The 20157-nt window shown below is 36.5% G+C and overlaps 1 protein-coding gene across 4 annotated transcripts in view; it reads left to right on the top strand.

Annotated features, from left to right (window-relative positions):
• Window positions 1-20157, top strand: part of MARCHF6 (membrane associated ring-CH-type finger 6) — a 53718-nt gene that overhangs the window by 14159 nt on the left and 19402 nt on the right. For all 4 annotated transcript variants that reach the window (XM_086740407.1, XM_086740405.1, XM_086740404.1 and 1 more), the window contains exons 5-17: window positions 1819-1891; window positions 3854-4022; window positions 5420-5612; window positions 5843-5904; window positions 7818-7850; window positions 9517-9568; window positions 12152-12210; window positions 12805-12885; window positions 14155-14223; window positions 14342-14416; window positions 15270-15404; window positions 15907-16026; window positions 19979-20079. In XM_086740407.1, the coding sequence (XP_086596533.1) occupies window positions 1819-1891; window positions 3854-4022; window positions 5420-5612; window positions 5843-5904; window positions 7818-7850; window positions 9517-9568; window positions 12152-12210; window positions 12805-12885; window positions 14155-14223; window positions 14342-14416; window positions 15270-15404; window positions 15907-16026; window positions 19979-20079 (1222 nt within the window). The remainder of the gene's footprint in view (window positions 1-1818; window positions 1892-3853; window positions 4023-5419; window positions 5613-5842; window positions 5905-7817; window positions 7851-9516; window positions 9569-12151; window positions 12211-12804; window positions 12886-14154; window positions 14224-14341; window positions 14417-15269; window positions 15405-15906; window positions 16027-19978; window positions 20080-20157) is intronic.

Below are 20157 nucleotides of genomic sequence, written 5' to 3'. Positions count from 1 at the left end.
TGGGTTGTTTGAAGTACCTTCTTTATATCAAATTTTAGAAATCACTGTTCACACACCAATATGGCACATGAATGTATTTTTCTGGAGTGATTCAGTTGCCATTTAAAAAAAAAAAAACAACAACAATATAGCTGAAGAGAATGGTTGTATACATGTTTCAGATAATTGTGTAGCAGTTAAAATTGTAGAGATGTTTAACGGAACTACTTAAATTGGCATGAGTAAAATATGAATGCAATTGCATATGTGAGCACCGGAAGAAAGGCTAACAGGAGTATTTGGTGTTTGCCAAAGAGCACTGTATATGTGGTTTCCTTCAAATCAAGAGGGAAAACAAACAGGCTAAAGAGAAGGTGTCAAGAAGATTAAAAACAAGACAGGAGTTACAGATGAGGAAAACGGGAGAACTGACTTTTACCTCAGACTCAAAAGGAATGAAACGAAACAATGAGGCAAAGATCTCAAATGGCATCCGCTTACAAAGAGTATGAAAGGCAAGTCTAAAATCAGTTCATAAATGCCGATCAAGAAGAATCAGAGATGCGATGAAGATTTACTAGCTGGTGTCCTTTGTCTGTAGTGTTGTTCACAAGTGATCCTGTCCAGACCACTTGGGCATACATGTCTTAGTGCCTATATTAGAGTAAGCCAGTGAAATCCATGCAAACAAATAGCTTGCTCAGAGATCAGTTTGCTTAGAGATTCTGTGTAATTAAATCCGCTTCCTATTCCTTAAAATCTCATAATGTGTAAGTAGTATTGACTACAGTGAGACTGAACATTTTCATTAGCTACAGCCATTCTCTCTTGTGTTCTAACTTACTCTAGACCTTTGAATTTTGTATTATTATTTTGTATCATTTTCTGTCCAATGTCAGAAATTCCTTCACAGTCATTGCACTGGGGATATGTGTTAACTTCCTCCAGGTGCAATATTATGTCTTATATAAAGGGGAGCATAAACAGTAGACCTTTAGAGCATTTCTAGTGGATTGATTTGTGAGAGATGTAGAAACATTTATTTTAAGTCACAGAAACCATAATGTGTTAGTACATACTTGGGTACCTATGTCTGCCTAAAAGGTGGAATGAAAATCTTAAGAATTGCTTTTCTGGGTATGGGTGTGTTAAATCTTCCCTTATCCTATTCTGAGGATCTATGTCATCCTCCTATGGATCTGAACCTAATTTTCTGAAGTAGACTATATACACTGATAACCTACTTTTAAGATTATGTGACTGAAGAATCATGGTAAAAAGCTAACGTTAACTAGCCTCAAGCATTAATCCATAAAACAATCATTTAAAACAGATAATGAAATGGTGAGACTCTTTGCTACAACGTATCATGATACCAAAATTTTATACCGGTTCAAAATATGATTGAACAAATTAATGGAGTGGGGAAAATCTGTCAAGGATTAATTAGCACTGAGATATTATGGCATAGGAACTGAGCTGCTTTGTGTGAAGCATATGAGAATGTACTGAGGAAGTGTCACTGCAAGAATTTTTAACCTCTTTCCATATTCTTCCTTAGGCGTCCATTGGCGTGACTAGTGCTGGAAGCAGGTCTAGATGAATTTTGGGTCTAACCTAGTATGGCAGTTATTACACTTTGAATGTATACATCAAGAATGTTCAGCTAAAACAAATACAACTTTATTCCATATGCTTGTATATGGTCTTGAGTTCTTTTAGGTCACTTGTCATAAATTTAATTAAGACATGAGGTGTAAAAGAGGGTACCTACAGTCCTTTCCAAGTGAGGCTATAACCAAAATCAAATGTATACCATGCTTCTATTTCTTCATGCAGGTCGTATCTACAAGTGCTTGTTTACTGGCTCTGTGAGCTCACTACTGACACTGCCATTAGATATTCTGTCAACGTAAGTACTTAAGCTGTTTGATACAAATAACTTTTCTAGTCAGATTACTATGAAAATGGTTGCTTTGGAACTTAGTGTCCCTTTCTTCCAGTTCCACTTGTTGTCTTCCATCATCTTACACGAGCAGCTGCCCATTACCCTTTGCATGGCCAACAGTATTACAGTAGAAACAATTTCACCTTGAAATTCTGTTATTCAGGAGCTTTGGAGATGAGAAACTGACTTTATAAAATGAGTCCTGGTTAATGAAGATCTGTATTTGATGTCAAGAAAACTTACGCTGCAAAATTACAACTAATATTTTAAAAATTAATTTCCTACAGTTTAAATCAGATGCCACATAATAGAATATTTATATATATTGCTGATAATAGTAATGTCATTCTGTTTGCTTTGTTTCATTTTTATATTTTGAATTCTATTTCATCCATCCTGGGTCTCTTATGTGATAGGGGTTGGCTTTTTTTTTTATCAGATTGCCTTCTAGCTGACACTTAGATTTTAATGCTTGAATCACCATATACTATTGAATAGTGTCTATCTTTGTCTTTTTAAAATCGATTTGACTTAAAGAATCAGTAAATACCAACACAACAGAGTTTCAGGCTGGTTCTTACTTTTTTTCATTATCTTGAACTTGAGGAACTGAAACTCAGTTTGAGTAGAATCGGTTGCACATCAAGCAAATTTCAAATGAATGTCCTGTGTGGTTCAGCTAAGTCATCTCAGTTGAGCTATTTCATTTGAGACAGGTCATGTTACATTTAGTTAACTTTTATTAATGAAGAGAGATGCTTGCTTGAGATTAATAACAGAATTTTTCCTGGTATCTCCCAGTAAGTGTAGATCTTATTTTTATTTTTCTGAGAAGAATCTGAAACAACTGAACCTAGAGCACCTCTTCTTGTGCCTTTTACAGTCTAGGCAGAAAATAAAGGACTCAAGTATGTGTCAGATTTTAATGGCACATGAAGCTGTACTTTGACATGTATTTCTTTGACAAAGTCAATTTCAATAGCATCTTGAGACATCTTTTCATTTTGGACTTCTTGTTCCTGTGATATTCACTGTGTTTGCGCGGCTGTGTGGAGAGACAGGCTGATACTTCTTTAGGCATGGCAGAGTGCTACGGTAGAATATTTCTTACTTATTTTAAAGAACATATTGTGGTTGATTACTTTCCTGAGCAAATTAACTGAGGTCAAGGAGTAGTGCAAGGGTGGAAACAAGTGGGAGGAGGTAGCTGCCAATTTAAGTACCTCTTGCATTGCATGAAACCCTAATTTCAGTTGGCTGACTAAACTTTGTTTTGCTGCTCCTTTACAGTTATGTATGACTTCGAGGTTTTTTGAAGTATAGAGATAATATCTGAGGTAAAAAACTACCGGAAATGTAGAGCAGTTGTAGGCAAACCCTGCAGTTCCATTCTTTCTGTTAGGTAGCTCACCAGATAAAATGTTTCAGTGGACAGGGTATTATGCATCTAGGCATTTAAACAGACCTTTTACTGTAGCAAATAATTTACTTAGTGATTGTTTGATTTCCTTTGCTATTCTAGCAGATTGTTTTCCCTGAACTACTCTTGAAGCTCATCTTCGTATTGATTCTGTTTTGCAGGAATATTTGTGTTTAAAAGTAGTAATTTCATAAACACAACCAGAGGAAAGTAAAACCTTTTCCAAATCAGTGTTTATCTTGGCACTTAAAACCATTTGTACACAGGTACATATAGCCTTCCTAAAAGAAACCTTCTTTGGACAGATTTTTAAAAATTTAATAAAAATTATGTCTAGATACTTTCTTCACCTGGATACGTAAATAAATTCAGCTTTTTGCACAAATATCAGTTTATTTGTTGATTTGGACTAGGAAAATCTGTTTGTGGTAGTTAACAATAAGTTTAGTCTTATTGGCAAAATATATGTCATTAATGCCCAGGGTTTGTTTTTCTTTCTTTAACAGGGAGAACTTACTGGCTGACTGTTTGCAGGGCTGTTTTGTGGTAACATGCACTCTGTGTGCATTTATCAGCCTTGTTTGGTTACGTGAACAGATAGTCCATGGAGGAGCACCACAGTGGTTGGAACAAAATCAGCAGCAGCCACTCAATGGTGTTGGTCAACAAAATGAGGTAAGACTTAAGGGCTTGGTAGTTCATGATAAACTTAGAAAATACATTTTTGTGAATAAATACATTATCAGAATCCAACAGTAATGTTATTTTACTGCAGGGTATCTTTATTGCACGTTAGCAGAAGTTGAAGATGTCTTTGTGTACAAACTCAGTGGCACCTCTGTTGCATTTTTGAAGTTCTGTAAAATGGAATGTTAATGGGTTTGTTAAGTGTAGTTTTTGTAAAGTAACTTTAACATTGTTTACATTCTTATGTCTGTCTTTATACTTTTTTAAAGGTAATTTTGTCCATATAAAGCTGAATTGTCAGCCATAGTCAATGAAGATACAGCTTGCTTTTATTTTGTCTTTTTCGTAAACATTAAAATAGTTCACAAGGTAATAACTAACTGTTCTCAAAGCAGTTGGAGGTTTTGTTGAAACCTCTGAAGTAGGACCTTCTTTGCCCTCCCCCCACCTGCAACACACACACGCGCACCACTTTGGTGCTTACAGAAGCCTCTTGGGCAGGAGAAGAGATTATATAAGCAATACATGCATGGGGGGAAATAACTAAAATTTTGTTTTTAAATAAATCTCAGGGTTTTTTTAGAGACAGAGATAAAGATCCTCAGCTTGATGACTGACTTGGATTGTCCTTGAATTATCATTTTTCTAATGTAGTGATAGTTTTTATAAGATCAAGAGAGTTCCCCTCTATTGAGTACCGGTGTGAGACCACATCTGCAGTGCTGTATCCAGCTCTAGGCTCCCCCAGTACAAAAGAGACATGGACATACTGGAGTGAGTGCAGTGAAGAGCCAACAAAAATGATTAAAGGACTGGATCATCTGACATACAATGAGAGGCTGAGAGTGCTGGAACTGTTCAGCCTGCAAATGAAAAGGCTCAGAGCAGACCTTATCAGCCCATAAATGCCTGATGGGAGGAGGGAAAGAAGACAAAGCAAGTGTCTTCTTGGTAGTATTGGGTAGCAGTAGGCTCAAATTAAAATACAGGAAATCACTTTTTTTTTTTGTCTAAATGAAAGTGCGTGTGTAAGTGCGATCAACTACTCGAACAGGTTGCTCAGAGTGGTTGTGAAGTCTCCATGTCTGGAGTTACTCAAAAGACAACTGGAAACTGCACTGAGCAATCTGCTTTAGCTGACCCTGCTTTGAGTAGATGGATTGACTAGATGATCTCTAGAGACCCTGTCCAACCTTAGCTACTCTGTGAAGAATTCTGAATGCTTCTCTTCCTTTTTAAAAAGGTTTAGTGGTCCCAAATTTAATGTTTATCTTAAAAAATACATTGTTAACGTTTTCTAATACTAATCATTTTTTCTATATAGAGGGTAAAAGTATGGAGAGAGGTTGATCAATGTAACTGAATACTGAATCCTGTTCCTGCAGGCTCAGGCTGTTGTAAATGGAGGTGTTGAAAACGCTGTGCATGATCAACCTGCGAACCCGGCTGCTGAGAATGTAGTTGTAGGTGAGAACCCTGAAATTCAAGAAGAACAAGTAGATGAAGAGGAGGAGGATAATGAAGATGAAGAAGATGCTGTAGTAGAAGATGCAGCAGATGCCAACAATGGAGCACAAGGTAACAGGTGACTTGAAACAGTAATGTTCTAGTTCTTTTTAAATATACATGAAACCATTGAAAATAGAACTGTCATAATTCAAGGTGGCTGTGTAAATTCCAACTTTGGCTTATTTATCTTGCTTTTGCAAATTTCATATATTTCTTTTGAGTGGTAAAGCATTTGCTTGCTGAAAAGCTATCAGCAGTTACAAGTTGAATATTATACACTTAATATTCTGTCTCTTCAGATGACATGAACTGGAATGCTTTGGAATGGGATCGAGCAGCAGAAGAGCTTACTTGGGAGCGAGTGAGTAAGAATAATTTTCTTGAGTTGAATAATTCAGACACATACTTGAAATGATTTGTAGTATTGCTGTGTTTAAAATCCTTTTGGGACAGATTTGGATACTGGTTTCCAGTGTGAAAGCTGGAGTTTAGGCTTTAGTTACCTAAAAAAGTAATTGTATTAAAAACAAAATGTTACAATACTTTTTAACTATCAAAAAGACACTTCTTTTATTTGAAATGTAGTAGCAGCTTAAAATATGTTTTAGCACGGATTTTTCTGAAGTCTTCAACTTGGGCAGGTTTAGAAATGAATTGCAGTTTGCATTGAGGATTGAGGATGCATTGAGGCCAGATTAGGAGCACATAGGTGTTGCATTATATATAGTTTAATGTTTCATTTTTCTATTCATGAAAGCATTATTAAATAAAAGAGAAAATCAGAAATTTTTGTTAATTTGCTTTATTTACATATTTGCAAAAGACAAATGTATTTCTTAAACGATGGAGCATTTTAATATACTATTGCTTTTGTCTTATTTATGGATCACAGAGCATGAGATGCATGTACACTAGCATAAAGCAGTGTAGAAACTCAAGACCTAGTTTTTTGTAGCTGGTTTAGAGGTAGCCAAGGCCTGGGTTCAGATCTGCACATGCGGCAAGTTCCACCCGAAGGTAGATACAGCACCTTCAGGCAATTGACCAGGGTTACTAGTGCCTATGGCAGAAAGTTGTATAGCTAGTCACTGTATTCCTAGGCTGTAATGTAGTTGTTGCCTTGATTGCAGTGTAGTAGAAATACAGTTTTCATCACAAGGGACGGGTCTTAGTCTTTGTTTTGTATCTAGTGAAAACGTCTTAGTTGGTTTTGAAAGATTTTTAGTTAAAAAGGGCATACATAAGTTCAGATTTCTGAAGCATTCTACTGTGTATCTCAAGTCAAAAGTGCTCTATTTCTGAACCCAATTTATGGTCTTGGAAATGTTGATGTACTCCTAACTGAACGTATTCTGATGTTTCTTCATAAATATAGAAATCTGTTTCAGCAAACTTTCATGACAGTATCCAATCCTATGTGCTTGCATAGACAATGGACATCTAGTTGGCATTTACTATCAAAAGTGGGGTACGCTTTTCTGCTATTTCATCTTGTGAAAATAGCATGCAAGCTTTCTGAATTTTCAATAATATTTGCGTCTTGGTTTACTTTGTAAAACGTGGACGTTTAATATCAACATCCTGGTCCAAAATAACCTTGAACCTGGTATTTTATGCAAGTAATCATGGAGTAGGAGTGCCTAGCAGGAAATCCTTGAAGTGGGGGGAAAGAAGAGGCTTTTTTTAACAGATGCTCTATTTTCAGTTGTTCTGTGGACCCTTCCTGTAACAGCTGTGCAGAGTGGAGGATTTGTTTTCTGTCTTCCCTAGCTGTAAACCAATTGTTTTCTAAACTTAATAACACACACTGTAGCAACCCTATTCTGTTACTAGTTGCTTTTATACATTGAAGGTAAAATATTAACCTTTGACTTTTCTCAGTGCAGCATAAACTGATACTTTGCAATTAGGAAGCAAAAAAAAAATTGCTCTTATGTTTTAATATTAGTTGTTTAAACTTGTTTTAAAACAACAGTTCAATCATTAAAATCTTTTGTAAATACAAAATAGCCTATAAATGAATTGATTGTATATTTGTTTTGCCCTATATAAATACATGTGTGTGAAGGTATTCCATATGTATATCACTGCCTCTGATCAACTGAGCTTACTTTGTTGAATGAGAACTTAATGTCTATGTTTCTGTTGATAAAAAAGCTTTTGACCATATTGGACATTAAAAGTTGCAGTGAAAGAGGTTTCTATGAGGCTTATTTTAGATGCCTTAGTTTTTTTTCTGAGGAGTAAATAAAATTAACTTTCTTATCTTCACAGATGCTTGGACTTGATGGATCTCTAGTTTTTCTTGTAAGTGAAATTCTGCATTTCAAGAATTTTTGTAGAAGACACTTTTTTCCAGTAAACTGTATTTTTTAAAATTACGTCATGCTATTTGAAGTACCTATTTTCATATGAAATATATCCTTTAAAAAGACTTTGATATTATGTCCATGTTCAAGCAAGTTGTCTTTTTTAGGAGTTTCACAGAGTAGTTGTGTGTGTGGTGTAAAAGTGGGATTTCTTAAAAGACATAGGTAACTTTGGATCACATACTCCCCTGTAAATAAAAAATAGACCCTTTAAGAAAGCATACACTGAAAATATGTATCTGTTCTAGTCTTAAGTTTTGCTTTTTGTTATTATTAGAATAGCGTCCTCGTTCGAACTTCTCTGATTTGCCCTAAGACTGTCAGAACACCACTAGTGAATTTTTAGTGTAAACTAGATTTAAAAATTTAAGATCTTCAGTATGTTTCTTGACTTTATTTAGGTGGGTCTTTTGTTCCTCCCTGGAATTTTTCCCCTCTTTAATATTATTTTAATTGATGTCAGTATCAAATCTGTTTTTTAAAATCTTCACAATAGTCAGTCTATCTTGTGGAGTACATATCTTTAATTGGTTCCAAAAATCTATGATAATTTACCAAAGCACTCTTAATAAGGCTGTTGACTTTTTAACACTTGTCTGTGGGTGAACTTGTCTGATTATCTCCCTGACAAACTCTTACATATATAATTCATATCTTCCAGTGGGCTTTGTTTTACTTTATTTGAAGGGCTCTATCTGCGCCCATCCTGCCTGACTGTTGGAGATGTTTAGCTCTGACTTCAGAGTCAGGGGAGAGAGCGTGCAAAGAGACAATGACAACAAAACTTTAACCCATCACAGCTACGGTCATTGGGTGTCATCTGCCAGATGACTTATTTTAAAAAGAGAAGTCATTTATATTTTTAAGTGGGGGGGGAAAGCTCAATGCTCCCTTCCAACAGTATAAATTTACTGTCTTTAATGTGGGAAAGAAGTATCATTATATGAATGTGTATATTAGATACTGTAGTGGATGTCTCATGTCTGAAATAAAATGTCTCATTTTTATGTAATGTCTCATATTTAAAACAATGTAGCTTATTTTGTCATTAGTGATTGACCCTAAATAGTAATATCAAAAGAATTAAAATTCCAGTGTACTTATGGCTGAATTTACATCTTGGCTAAAAATAACATTAAAAAATAGAAATGTGCTGTCACTTCTAAAGTGAGGCTGTCAGTTTTGTTAATGGATTTATTGTGACAAAGTCCAATTGTTAAAAGTTCAGATGAACACTTTCTCATTTATAAAACAGATAACCATGTACATTTCATGAAATGTTTTTTAAGGGTAGAACTATATATTGATTTTAAAATAAAACCTTATTTTTACAAAATAAGAGTATTAAAGTAAATATAAATGTTCTTCTCTAGGTAAATGTCCATGAATGTAAACAGATGCTTTCATAGCCTTGTCGTACATATTTCAGTCTTTGTGCTAGAGCAGATTTCCTGGCTCTAATGTGAGATGTGCAAGTTCTGGTAGCAATAGGCAGTTGAAAAAAGAAGTTTAGATACAAAAGTAAAATTACTTATTTAAATGACTGATATTTATGTATGGTTTCCTTGTCATCTTCCTCTCTCCTTCCCCCATACCCCTTGCAGGAACATGTCTTTTGGGTGGTATCTTTAAATACGTTGTTCATACTTGTTTTTGGTAAGTATCATTTGCTTTTAGGTTTTAAAAATATCCTTCTTAGTGAAGTGATAATGCAGGTTAATTTTAATACTGTTCTCTCAATTAAGTTGTGACATCTAAAAATGGAACCACAAATGGAACTGGGAATATAATAAATCTTTATTGCTTCTAGTTTTGTAATTTTGATTTCTTTAAGTGAATAATTTTAAAATAGGAAATCTACCAAAAGCTTGAGTCAACCAAAGCACAGAAAATAATATTTGTTTGGAATACTGTTAAATTAAAGGAGGAGCCTCCTGAATTTAATTTATGAGCAAATGCAGTACTTTTAGGAATGGCTAGAATTTTTTTTCCTTATAGTTTTCACTAGATATATAGTTAAATAACTTTTTCCATCAATAATCCATTTTTGGAGCTCAAAACTGGGAGGGAGAGGAGCTCATGGAAACATAGCTGACTGTGTAGACACACAAACTCACTTGCTCTGAATTATCAGTTTAGAAAAGGATTGGTTATGTGGCTTTGTTTTTTTGAGTGATCTTTCTTGGAAGAAAAGTTTGAGCTTTGAAAACTGAAGTCATAGTGTAAATAAGAAATTTTTGCTCACAATACTGAACCAGTGACTTGAGCATCTAGTTACTGAAATGAATCAGCAGATCAAAAGAAAAAAAATTATCATGTATACTTAATTTACAAAAAAAATTATAATAATTTGAATAAACTGGAAAATACTTGAATTATTTTTAGTAATTGGTCTTTTAAAATCTGTAGTTATCAGAAGTTAATTAGGTTTTTAGCTGCTATAAGACTTACGCTTTTTTAATAGGTATGTAACTACTGTGAAATTTCTAAATCCTTGATTTAAATGCAATAATGTGAGTAATAAGAATAATTAATCTGATTGTCATATAGATGTGTTTTCAGTAGCTCTAAGTGTGCTTTAACAAGTGGGAAACTGACAAGTATAGAAGAGAAGGGGAATGACTTTCCCAAGCAAGTGAGCAGGAGATGTGGGAATTTAACTTGTGCCTCTCAAGCCTATTTTTAGTATCTTTCTCACTAAGTAATACTGCCTAATTTACACCTGCCAAATCTCTAGTTATTCATAGTTGTAGTCCTGGTGAATTCAAATGTCACAGGAGGTCCTTTAGAAAAGATAAAACAGAAGGAAAGCATTCAGAACCTTAATTACTGGCCTGGAAATTCTCCTGTGATTTTCTCATATATTTTCTGTAGCTCATTTTAGTACTCCCAGAGGAGTTTGTGCTCCTTCATGCTTTTTATTTCAAAAGGATCTATTAGAAATTCTGTTTTAAAGAAACTTACTTAAAAAACACGATGAACTGTACACTACAATCTCATAAAACAGTCAGAAAGAAAAGATACAACTTTTAAGTCATGAGTCTGATGTCTACAGGAGTTGAGTGTGGTTTTTGGGTTGGGATTGTTTTGGTTTTGTGTTTTTGGTTTTTTGTTTGGTTTTTTCATGTTTTTCTTTCTCTTGTTCTTAGTGAACAGGAAGAGCTCAAGTCCTCCCTTTCATCTTTTAAATTTTGGCTGTTCCCAGTAACTGCTGATTTCTCTGAAAGGGACATAAATGAAAACTTCCTGATCATTGATTAGGGTGATATAAGTCCTGCTAAATCTTTTCCTAGGTTTTTTTTTACATATTAGTCCTATGGAAATAAGAGGGAGAGAAAAAACCTTCAGGCTTTTAATTTGAAGATAAATTTAGTCTACAGTAGTCCCCAGAGTGGATTATCATGATACAGTAAAGGCAGTAATGACAGCCTCTTTACTTCCGATTGACTCCCTCTACTCTTGTAGGAAAACGATGTTGAATTCTGTAGTCCTTAGTAGCCTGGTTAGAAGACCACAAAGTGGGCAAAACAACTACTTGATCCCGTTGCAAATACACAGGTGTCCAAAAATGAGGAAAGTTCTGTGTTTTTTAATTCATTCCTCCTGAGACCTCAGAATTGGCAAGGTAGAGTTCTTGGGAATGATGACAGTTCTTACTACGTTAATTCAAAGTAAAAGACTTCACAGTTGCTCCTCATCCCTTCACTGGAGCAATGTCTTTCTCCCCCTCACCTTCTCTTCCCTTTGCAAATTTCTGCAGGGCTTGCATTTTTCACAGTGTGCTTAAGAGTTAAAGCACTAAACCTGAAATCTTGCTGAAGCAAGATGAAAAATGACTACTGAAGTCTTTCAGTACATGGGAAAGACTAAATACACAGAACAGGTTCCTACAGAAGTCTATGTGACTAATAAGCATCCTAGTACGTAAGACTGAAAACCTCAATTAATTTACACACAGCAAGATGAACTAAGAAGGAAAAGACTGCCCTCTTACTCTTTGTAGTTTCATATTGTTTGAAGTCTTTCAGTGTGAACTCTGATCTGATTTTCAGTGTTTGTAAAATTGTAGAAATATAACACTTGCAAATATTTGTTGGAAAGTAATTTCTTAGGTTTTTTTTTCACACAATTGATGAAAGGTAGAATAATTACCATATTACAATACAGATCCTGTAAATTATGGTCCATTTAGCAGTTTTCATGGCCTTTTTTCCCCTTCTTTCTGCTTACATTATGCAGCATTTTGTCCGTACCACATTGGTCACTTCTCCATTGTTGGCCTTGGCTTTGAGGAATATGTAAGTACTGTTTTATAGTTTAAAAATTAAAAAAAACCTGCTGCTATTTATTTAATCACAATGTTTTTGTAGCATTCTTCCACTTTTATCTGTGATCGCAAAAGTAACGTGGAGCGTTTCTCACTTTTTCTCCTCAAACCTTTTTTTAATCTATAATGAAAAATATTCTCTCACTCTTTCCCTCTTCCTCCATTATTTACATTTAAAAGGATATGTTTTGGGGTTTTTTAACAGCTTCTTGTCCTCATGTACATTTTTAATTTGTGTACTGAGTAATGTTCAAAGTTAAGTTAATTATAATAGGTAATGAAAGCTAGGAGGTAGTGAGGTAGTGTAAAGTGACATGTTTTGTTTCATATGTAGAGGTTGTTTCATGTTTGAAGAAAGTAGTTGTTAGACTTTTCCAGTTAATGTAAATATTTTCTGCTCCTGAGGGAGACACCAAAAATGTAGTAGATTATTAAAATATGTAAAAACTAAAGAAGATTGTCATTCTTGAAGAGCTGAGATTTGGAATTTATCTTAATTACATACAAAAGAGCTGTAATCTTTTAAGACACTGTTAAAATTTCCCTTTTGTTCCTTCCTCTCCAGGTTCAAGCATCTCACTTTGAAGGCCTGATTACAACTATAGTTGGATATGTTCTGCTAGCAGTGACTCTAATTGTTTGTCATGTATCCTTTTGTTAGTAGCTACCTGGTTCAGATTTTATTTGTCAGTCATTTTTCTGGATATATTTTGAGGAGGCACAGCCATGATGCAGATGCAATTAACTTAGCATTTTGCTCTGCTCTTTTGGTAAAATTAGAATAAAAGATATCTTCTGTTCTCTAAGACATTTAAAAGTTGTTGGCATGATTGCATTCTTCAGAATACCTGCACATGTTTAACAACACAAAAGTATAGGCTTTAATGCTTGCTTGAAGGCCTCCAAATGAATTTTAAAGGTCTGTCTGAGAAGGTGAGTGTAGAACCATTGGTTTTAGTTTTGTTTTTTTTCTCACTGTCCTTACGCTATTGCTGTAGGCTACGTAGTTGCAGCAGAAAGAGAAATGGGATTATGAAAATGTGTAAGGTGTTGTGGGAAATATATTCACATCTTTTTGATCCTGCCAGATCTTTAGAGTGTATTTATTTTCTCTTTTATGTCTCTGAACCACTGACAGTTTGCAGCAAGGATTTTTTTCAGGGCATAAACCTCAGTATAACAGAGAAAATTAAGTAATGGGAGAGTCCTGAAAGCTAGAAGGATTTGGTCACAAGTTAAAAGTCTGCATTCTAGCTGTGTCTTTTCAAATGGACTACAGCAACTTCAGTTTGAAAAAATAAATGTTTGTTGGCAGTTCTCTGTTCAGGAGTATACAAAGCTAACATCAACCTTAGAGCACACCATACCAATGTGCATTGCAAATGTGGTAGAACAGTTGAGTGATATGTCTCTGTTTTGCCTCCTTAAAAAAAAAAAACAAACAAAAAAACCAAAACAAAACAAAAAAAAAAACTCCCAAAATGTAATATGCATCCAGGTAAGAGTTTGTTTCAGGCTGCATGAAAATCAAAGCTACCATTTAAGGTAGGCCTTCAGTTTTGAAACTTGCTTACGCATGGCAGACATTTTCAAAGGCAGCTGTTTATTTCTTGAGAAAAATTTTGGATGTTTGGTTTAAGAAGGGTGGTAGTATTGTTATTTATTTATTTATTAATTTGTTTAGTTTAGATGCATATTTGGGGAGGTTATCCAACAGGTCAAGTCAGTCAAGACTGTCTTCCAGAGTCACAGACAATTTTGAAAATAGAGCCCTAATAAAATATGTTCGTCCTATTTCAATTTTGTCTTTTATAAAATTTCCTGTTGCTAAAAGCCACCTAATACAGTGTTTCATATTAATAAAACTACGTTATAAAGTATTTTTCAGTGTTATTTTCTTGACAAAACTCTTCAGGGTTTGGCAGCACTTGTTAAGTTCCAGCGATCACGTCGTTTATTAGGAGTTTGCTATATTGTTGTCAAGGTAATCCTGGTTTTTTATTTGTAGCAAAAAAACCCCTCTCAATTTAAGCTTACATTATAATTTTCTTAGCAATTTCTGTTAAACTAGTGAGATGTTCTTTTCTCTGTTTTTCCTAAAGGTTTCCTTGTTAGTGGTGGTTGAAATTGGTGTGTTTCCTCTCATCTGTGGCTGGTGGCTGGATATATGCTCTTTGGTAAGAATGGGAATAAATGGGATTAATTATTTTTTAACAATGTTTAAAGGAACAAAAGTTCTGAGGAGAAGAGTTGTTGGTATGAGTTTGACAGCACTCTTCTGTTTTTATAAACATAGTGTTTCCAGAGGAAAAGGGTTTTTCAGGTACTGCTTAATGCTAATTTTGTTTTCCTTTATGTTACTAAATACAAACTAATATGCTATTATTAAAATAATAAGATCCGCTGTTATTAAAATAATAAGATCCTAATCGTTTTTACTGCATTTACAAGACCACTATGATAATGAACTTACTTATAGGCAAACTTGTGTACTGAATAAACTTCTTTATGTAGCCATCTTATGTGAAATGGCAGTGACTTCATATTTTAACAGTTGTTCAGTCTCTTTGTGTTTTGAACAAGATACATGCTGTGTTTGCTTGGAATTGAGAAGGATAGCTTTTCTGTCCTAAAAAAAACCCTAAGTGATTAATTTCAAATGGAGAAAATTAATTTCTTCTAGCCTTAGTAGAAATATAATTTTACTTAAGGGAATAAATATTTGCTTCCATCACAGTGCCACTTTGTTTGAACTGATTTGTAACTTACGTAGTGTATGATAGTGTTTGAGTTTAATTCCTTCTTCTTTCTGTCAAAAGAAAGAAATTGATCAGAAATTAATCTTTATTTGCTGTTCTTATTGTAAATTATTCCCCTTTTTAAATTAAATGCTATAATTATTTATGTGTTAGCACAAGGCAGACATTTAAATTAAATATCTATTAGTATATAAGAACTAGGGTAAACAAAATGAGTAACCATGGAGATTTGCCAGACTTTATTCTTATTTGATTATTACTGACCTTCTAGGAGATGTTTGATGCCACTTTGAAAGATAGAGAATTGAGCTTTCAGTCTGCCCCAGGTACCACAATGTTTCTGCACTGGTTAGTTGGAATGGTTTACGTCTTTTATTTTGCATCCTTCATTCTTTTACTGAGAGAGGTAAGTATATAAGAACAAGATTGGTATTTAACATAGTTAGAGAAGCTTGCATGTTGAACTGTTAGTTAAAACTTTCACATGTGGATATTGTTGCTACTGTGTTTTGTGTGTGTATGCTGGATTTCAGCCTTATGTAAAAAGGGCCACACTGGTGCTTACTGCAGTGGAAAATTATGATTTAAATTATATTTTACTTAAAGATTTTTAGTTTACAAGGAGTCTTGAAACATAGGTGTTGCCTTCAAATGAATCTAAAAAAAATTTAGTTGTTTAAGATTGATTAATACTTGAAAACTAAGCTTATAATTGGTTATTGCTTCCCTACTTCTCTATGGTAATGCTTCCTTTGTTCTATTTCTGTATGATTTTTTTTTTTGAGCCTTGTTCAAATACTCGTATTATGTTTAAAAATTATTTGCTGCAGCAGTGTTATCCAAAATGAAAAACAAAGAATACAAAGATAATTTTCTCCTAATACATTGTTTTCTATTTCCTACTTCAGGTATTGAGACCTGGTGTCTTATGGTTTCTCAGGAATTTGAATGATCCAGACTTTAATCCTGTGCAGGAAATGATTCACTTGCCCATTTACAGACATCTCAGGAGGTTTATCTTATCAGTGGTAAGGACTTTTCTCAAGTATTTCTTTATTTGGAAAGAAAACTTCTTATGTTAGCTCCCATATACACTACTGCATATTTAAGGAAAAACATTTTCATCATGAAGGTGATTAGACACTGGAACAGGTTGTCAGCCAAATCTGTCTTTTGAGATACTCAAAACTGAACTGGGTAGGGTTCTGAGCAACATAATGTAGCTGGGTCTGCTCAGAGCAGGGGGTTTGGGTTGTTTACCCCTTGTTGTAGTTCAGCCTGGATCGGGACCAGACTACGCAGTCTCTCTCTCGCTCCCCCCACCCTCCGAGAGAATAGGGGGAGATGATATAAGAAAAAACGGCTCAAGGTTTGAAATAAGGATGGGGAGAAATCCTTAAAGTTACTGTCACAGGCAAAACAGACTCGACTTGGGGAAAACTATTCATTTATTTCTAAAACTAGCAGGAGAATGAGACAGGGAACAAGATAACCTCCCCCTAGCCCTCCCTCTTCCCGGGCTTAACATTATCTCTACTACCTTCCCCTCCCGAGCGGCACAGGGGGAAGAGGGAATGGGGGTTGCGGTCAGTTCATCACACGTTGTTTTATGGCGCTATGTCATTGTCAGGGGAAGAACTCCTCGCATTCCTCCTCTGCTCCAGCGTGGGGTCCCTCCCACGGGCCACAGTCCTTCGTGAAACTGCTCTGGCGTGGCATCTCTTCCATGGGTTGCAGTCTCTCCAGAACGGCTGTCCCAGCTGGCCCTCCACAGGCCACAGCTGCCTTCAGGCCTCCACCTGCTCTGGCGTGGGGTCCTCCACAGGCTGCAGGTGGATCTCTGCTCCTCTGTGGACCTCCATGGGCTGTAGGGGGACAATCTGCTCCACCATGGTCGTCACCACAGGCTGCAGGGGAATCTTGGCCAGGAGCCGCATTACTCCTCCCCCTCCTTCTTCACTGACCTTGGCGTCTGCAGCTGTTCCTCACAACAGGCTGGCAGACGCCTCTCAGGATCCTTTTTACATCTTATTCACTTCTCATCTCCTCTCCACTTCTTGTAGCCAGGCCGGGCCGAGTTGGGCCCAGTCAGCTGCCCGGCGGGAGGCCAGAGGGTGAGGCCTGCAAGGCCCATGAGGCTCGCACCTCCCCCTCTCTGCCCCCGCTCAGCTGCTCCACATCTTCTCTCTTTTTTTATTTTTTTTTTTTTTTTTTTTTTTCCCCTTCTTAAATATTTTATCGCAGAGGCGTTATCACGAGACATTCTGCTACCAATCAGCTCGGCCTTGGCCAGCAGCAGGTCTGCCCTAAGCCCGGCTGAGTCCACTGAACAAAGGGGAGCGACTTCTAGCAGTTTCCTACAGAAGCTACCACCTTAGGCTCCCCCTTACTAAACAAAACCAGAACACCTCTAAAGGTCTCTTCCAAAACAAATTTTTCCTGTGATATTTTCACCTTATTCAAAACCACAGGAAACATTTGTGTATTCAGACAAGTGTTTATTATTATGGATATTGTAAATAACTTCTTCATGCTCTTAGTTATTGCAGTAAATGTGCATTCAATTCAGCTAAAGTAGTGTGGCAAAGGTAGAGTAACTGTCTAGTTATGTTTTGGATTGGAGTATGCTGATCTAGCCAGTGGTGTCTGTTTCCAGATTATTGTTGTAAGATATCGAAAACGATGAAAGTTTTTGTTTGGTTTTTTCTTTCTTTTTTTTTTTCCCTTTTGCTTGTTTGTCTGAAGTTTGTCTAGCATGCAGTAAGGGAAGGATCTTAGGCTGTCTTTGACATAAATGTCGCATCAACTGTGAAAACTCATATAGAATCATAGAATGATTAGGGTTGGAAGGGACCTTCAAAGGTCATCTAGTCCAACCCCCCTGCAAGGACCAGGGACATCCCTAACTAGATCAGGTTGCTCAGAGCCTCATCCAATCTGGCTTTGAATGTTTCTAGGGATTGGGGCATCTACCACCTCTCTTGGCAACCTGTTCCACTGTTCTACAACCCTCATTTTTTCCTAATATCTAATCTAAATCTCTCTCCCTTTATTTTGAAACCATTACTCCTCATCCTATCACAACAGGCCCTACTGAACAGTCTCTGCCCATCTTTCTTGTAGGCCCCCTTGAGGTACTGGAAGACCGCTATCAGGTCTCCCTGGAGCCTCCTCTTCTCCAGGCTGAAGAACCCCAGCTCTCTCAGCCTGTCCTCATAAGAGAGGTGCTCCAGCCCTCTGATCATCTATGTGGCCCTCCTCTGGACTCGCTCCAACTGGTCCATGTCCTTCTTACATTGGGGGCTCCAGAACTGGACGCAGTACTCCAAGTGGGGTCTCACCAGGGCAGAGTAGAGGGGCAGAATCACCTCCCTCGACCTGTTGGCCACGCTCCTCTTGACGCAGCCCAGGATGCGGTTGGCCTTCTGGGCTGCAAGGGCACATTGCCTGCTCATGTTGAGCTTCTCATCCACTGTTGCTTCCAAGTCCCTCTCCAGACACATTATCATTTGACATACTGTATTAATACACCTAAAGTGCTTTGAGCAGTAAAAGTTCATGGACAGATCTTAGTTCTGTTAGAGAGCCCTTCAGTACCTGAGAGGAGCTGACCTGTTCACCTTTGAGAGTATTTTCTCCTTAGATAATCATAATGCTTTAGCTGCCTGAAACTTCATGACACAGCAAGTGGCCCAAATATAAGCAAAGATCTCCTTGTTACTAAAGATCTTAAAGATGTGTTCTCAGACTGTGCTGGAACTGGTGGTTACTTAAACGTCATCTTTTGAGTTTCTTAGTTAATTAACTCAGAACTTTTACCAGCCTCATACTAGAATATGGAACTCAGAATGGTGATCATTTACAGCAGGTCACGCTTTTCAAGTTATGTTTCTCAATATTTTCAAAAAATTTCTTGTGTAGAAAATAAACTATTAAGTTTCAAGAAGAGTGGGATATGATTTTTCTTTTTTACATAGCTAAACACATTATATTTTTTTTGCATTTTTAGTCTCTAGTAGTGCATTTATATGAAATGTTTAAAATGTACTTGAGTTTTTTGTTTCCTTAAGGAACCAGATTAAGATTTATAAAAGTACATGGTCTTTATGCATCTATTCTCCCCTAGTAAATTTTGATCTTTCAGCCAACTTAAAATGTGAGGAAATACAAACTGAAAAGCCTTTTTGAGGTTTCTGCAAGTTGCTTAAAAACTCAGCCACTAGGAAAAGAAGAGGAATCCAAAATTAGTAATCCAAAATTAGAGAAGGGAGAAGAAAGAACAACTGGCCAACATGATCCTACCTGTCAGCTGCCCAGTCAATGCTTATTCACCCGCAGTCCTATTTGGCGAGGACATCATAGTGTACTGGTCTGCCTGAGATGGAGTTAATTTTCTTCATAGCCGCCTGTGTCCTTCTGCACTTTGGATTAGTGGCTGGAACAGCGTTGCTAACACACAGGTGTTTGGCTATGGCTGAACAGTGCTTGCACAGCACCAAGGCTTTTCCTTTGCCCTGCTCCCTCGCCCCTCCAGCAAATACACCTGGCACAGCTGACTCAAACTGACCAAAGGGGTATTCGATACCATGTGGTGTTGTGCTCAGCAGTAAAAGCTGTGGGAAAGGAAGAGGAAGGAGGGGGTGTTCATGGTTATGGCATTTGTCTTCCTGAGCTGAGGCTCTGCTTTCCAGGAAGTTGCTAATCGTCTGTCTGCTGATGGGAAGTAGTGACTGAAATCCTCTTTCTGTTTTGCTTGCACACACAGCTTTTGCTTTCTGTATTAAACTGTCATTATCCCAGTCCATGAGTCCTCTTGCCTTCTTTCTATTGTCTACCCATTCAAGCCAGAGAGGGGTAGATGTTTGTCTATTAGCCAGGGCTAACCCACCACACACAGGAAACGTGTCAGAGAGATGGGTGGGAAACTAGGTTTGGTTGTTTCTGCTATTCAGACTAACTTGTTTAACTTCCATCTTGCAGATTGTCTTTGGATCAATTGTACTGCTCATGCTCTGGCTTCCTATACGCATTATTAAGTATCTCCTGCCTAACTTTCTTCCATATAATGTTATGCTCTACAGGTAAGCATTTAATTTTAAAAAGATATTTTTTCAGTCTCCCTATAATTTATAAAAATGTGTATTTGCACTCTTTGAGCA

Source organism: Chlamydotis macqueenii, chromosome 2 (genome assembly GCF_036417535.1).
Source record: "Chlamydotis macqueenii isolate bChlMac1 chromosome 2, bChlMac1.mat, whole genome shotgun sequence".
NCBI lineage: Eukaryota > Metazoa > Chordata > Aves > Otidiformes > Otididae > Chlamydotis > Chlamydotis macqueenii.
Note: the sequence above shows the minus strand (reverse complement) of the source record. Positions and strands in the feature narration are given on the sequence as shown.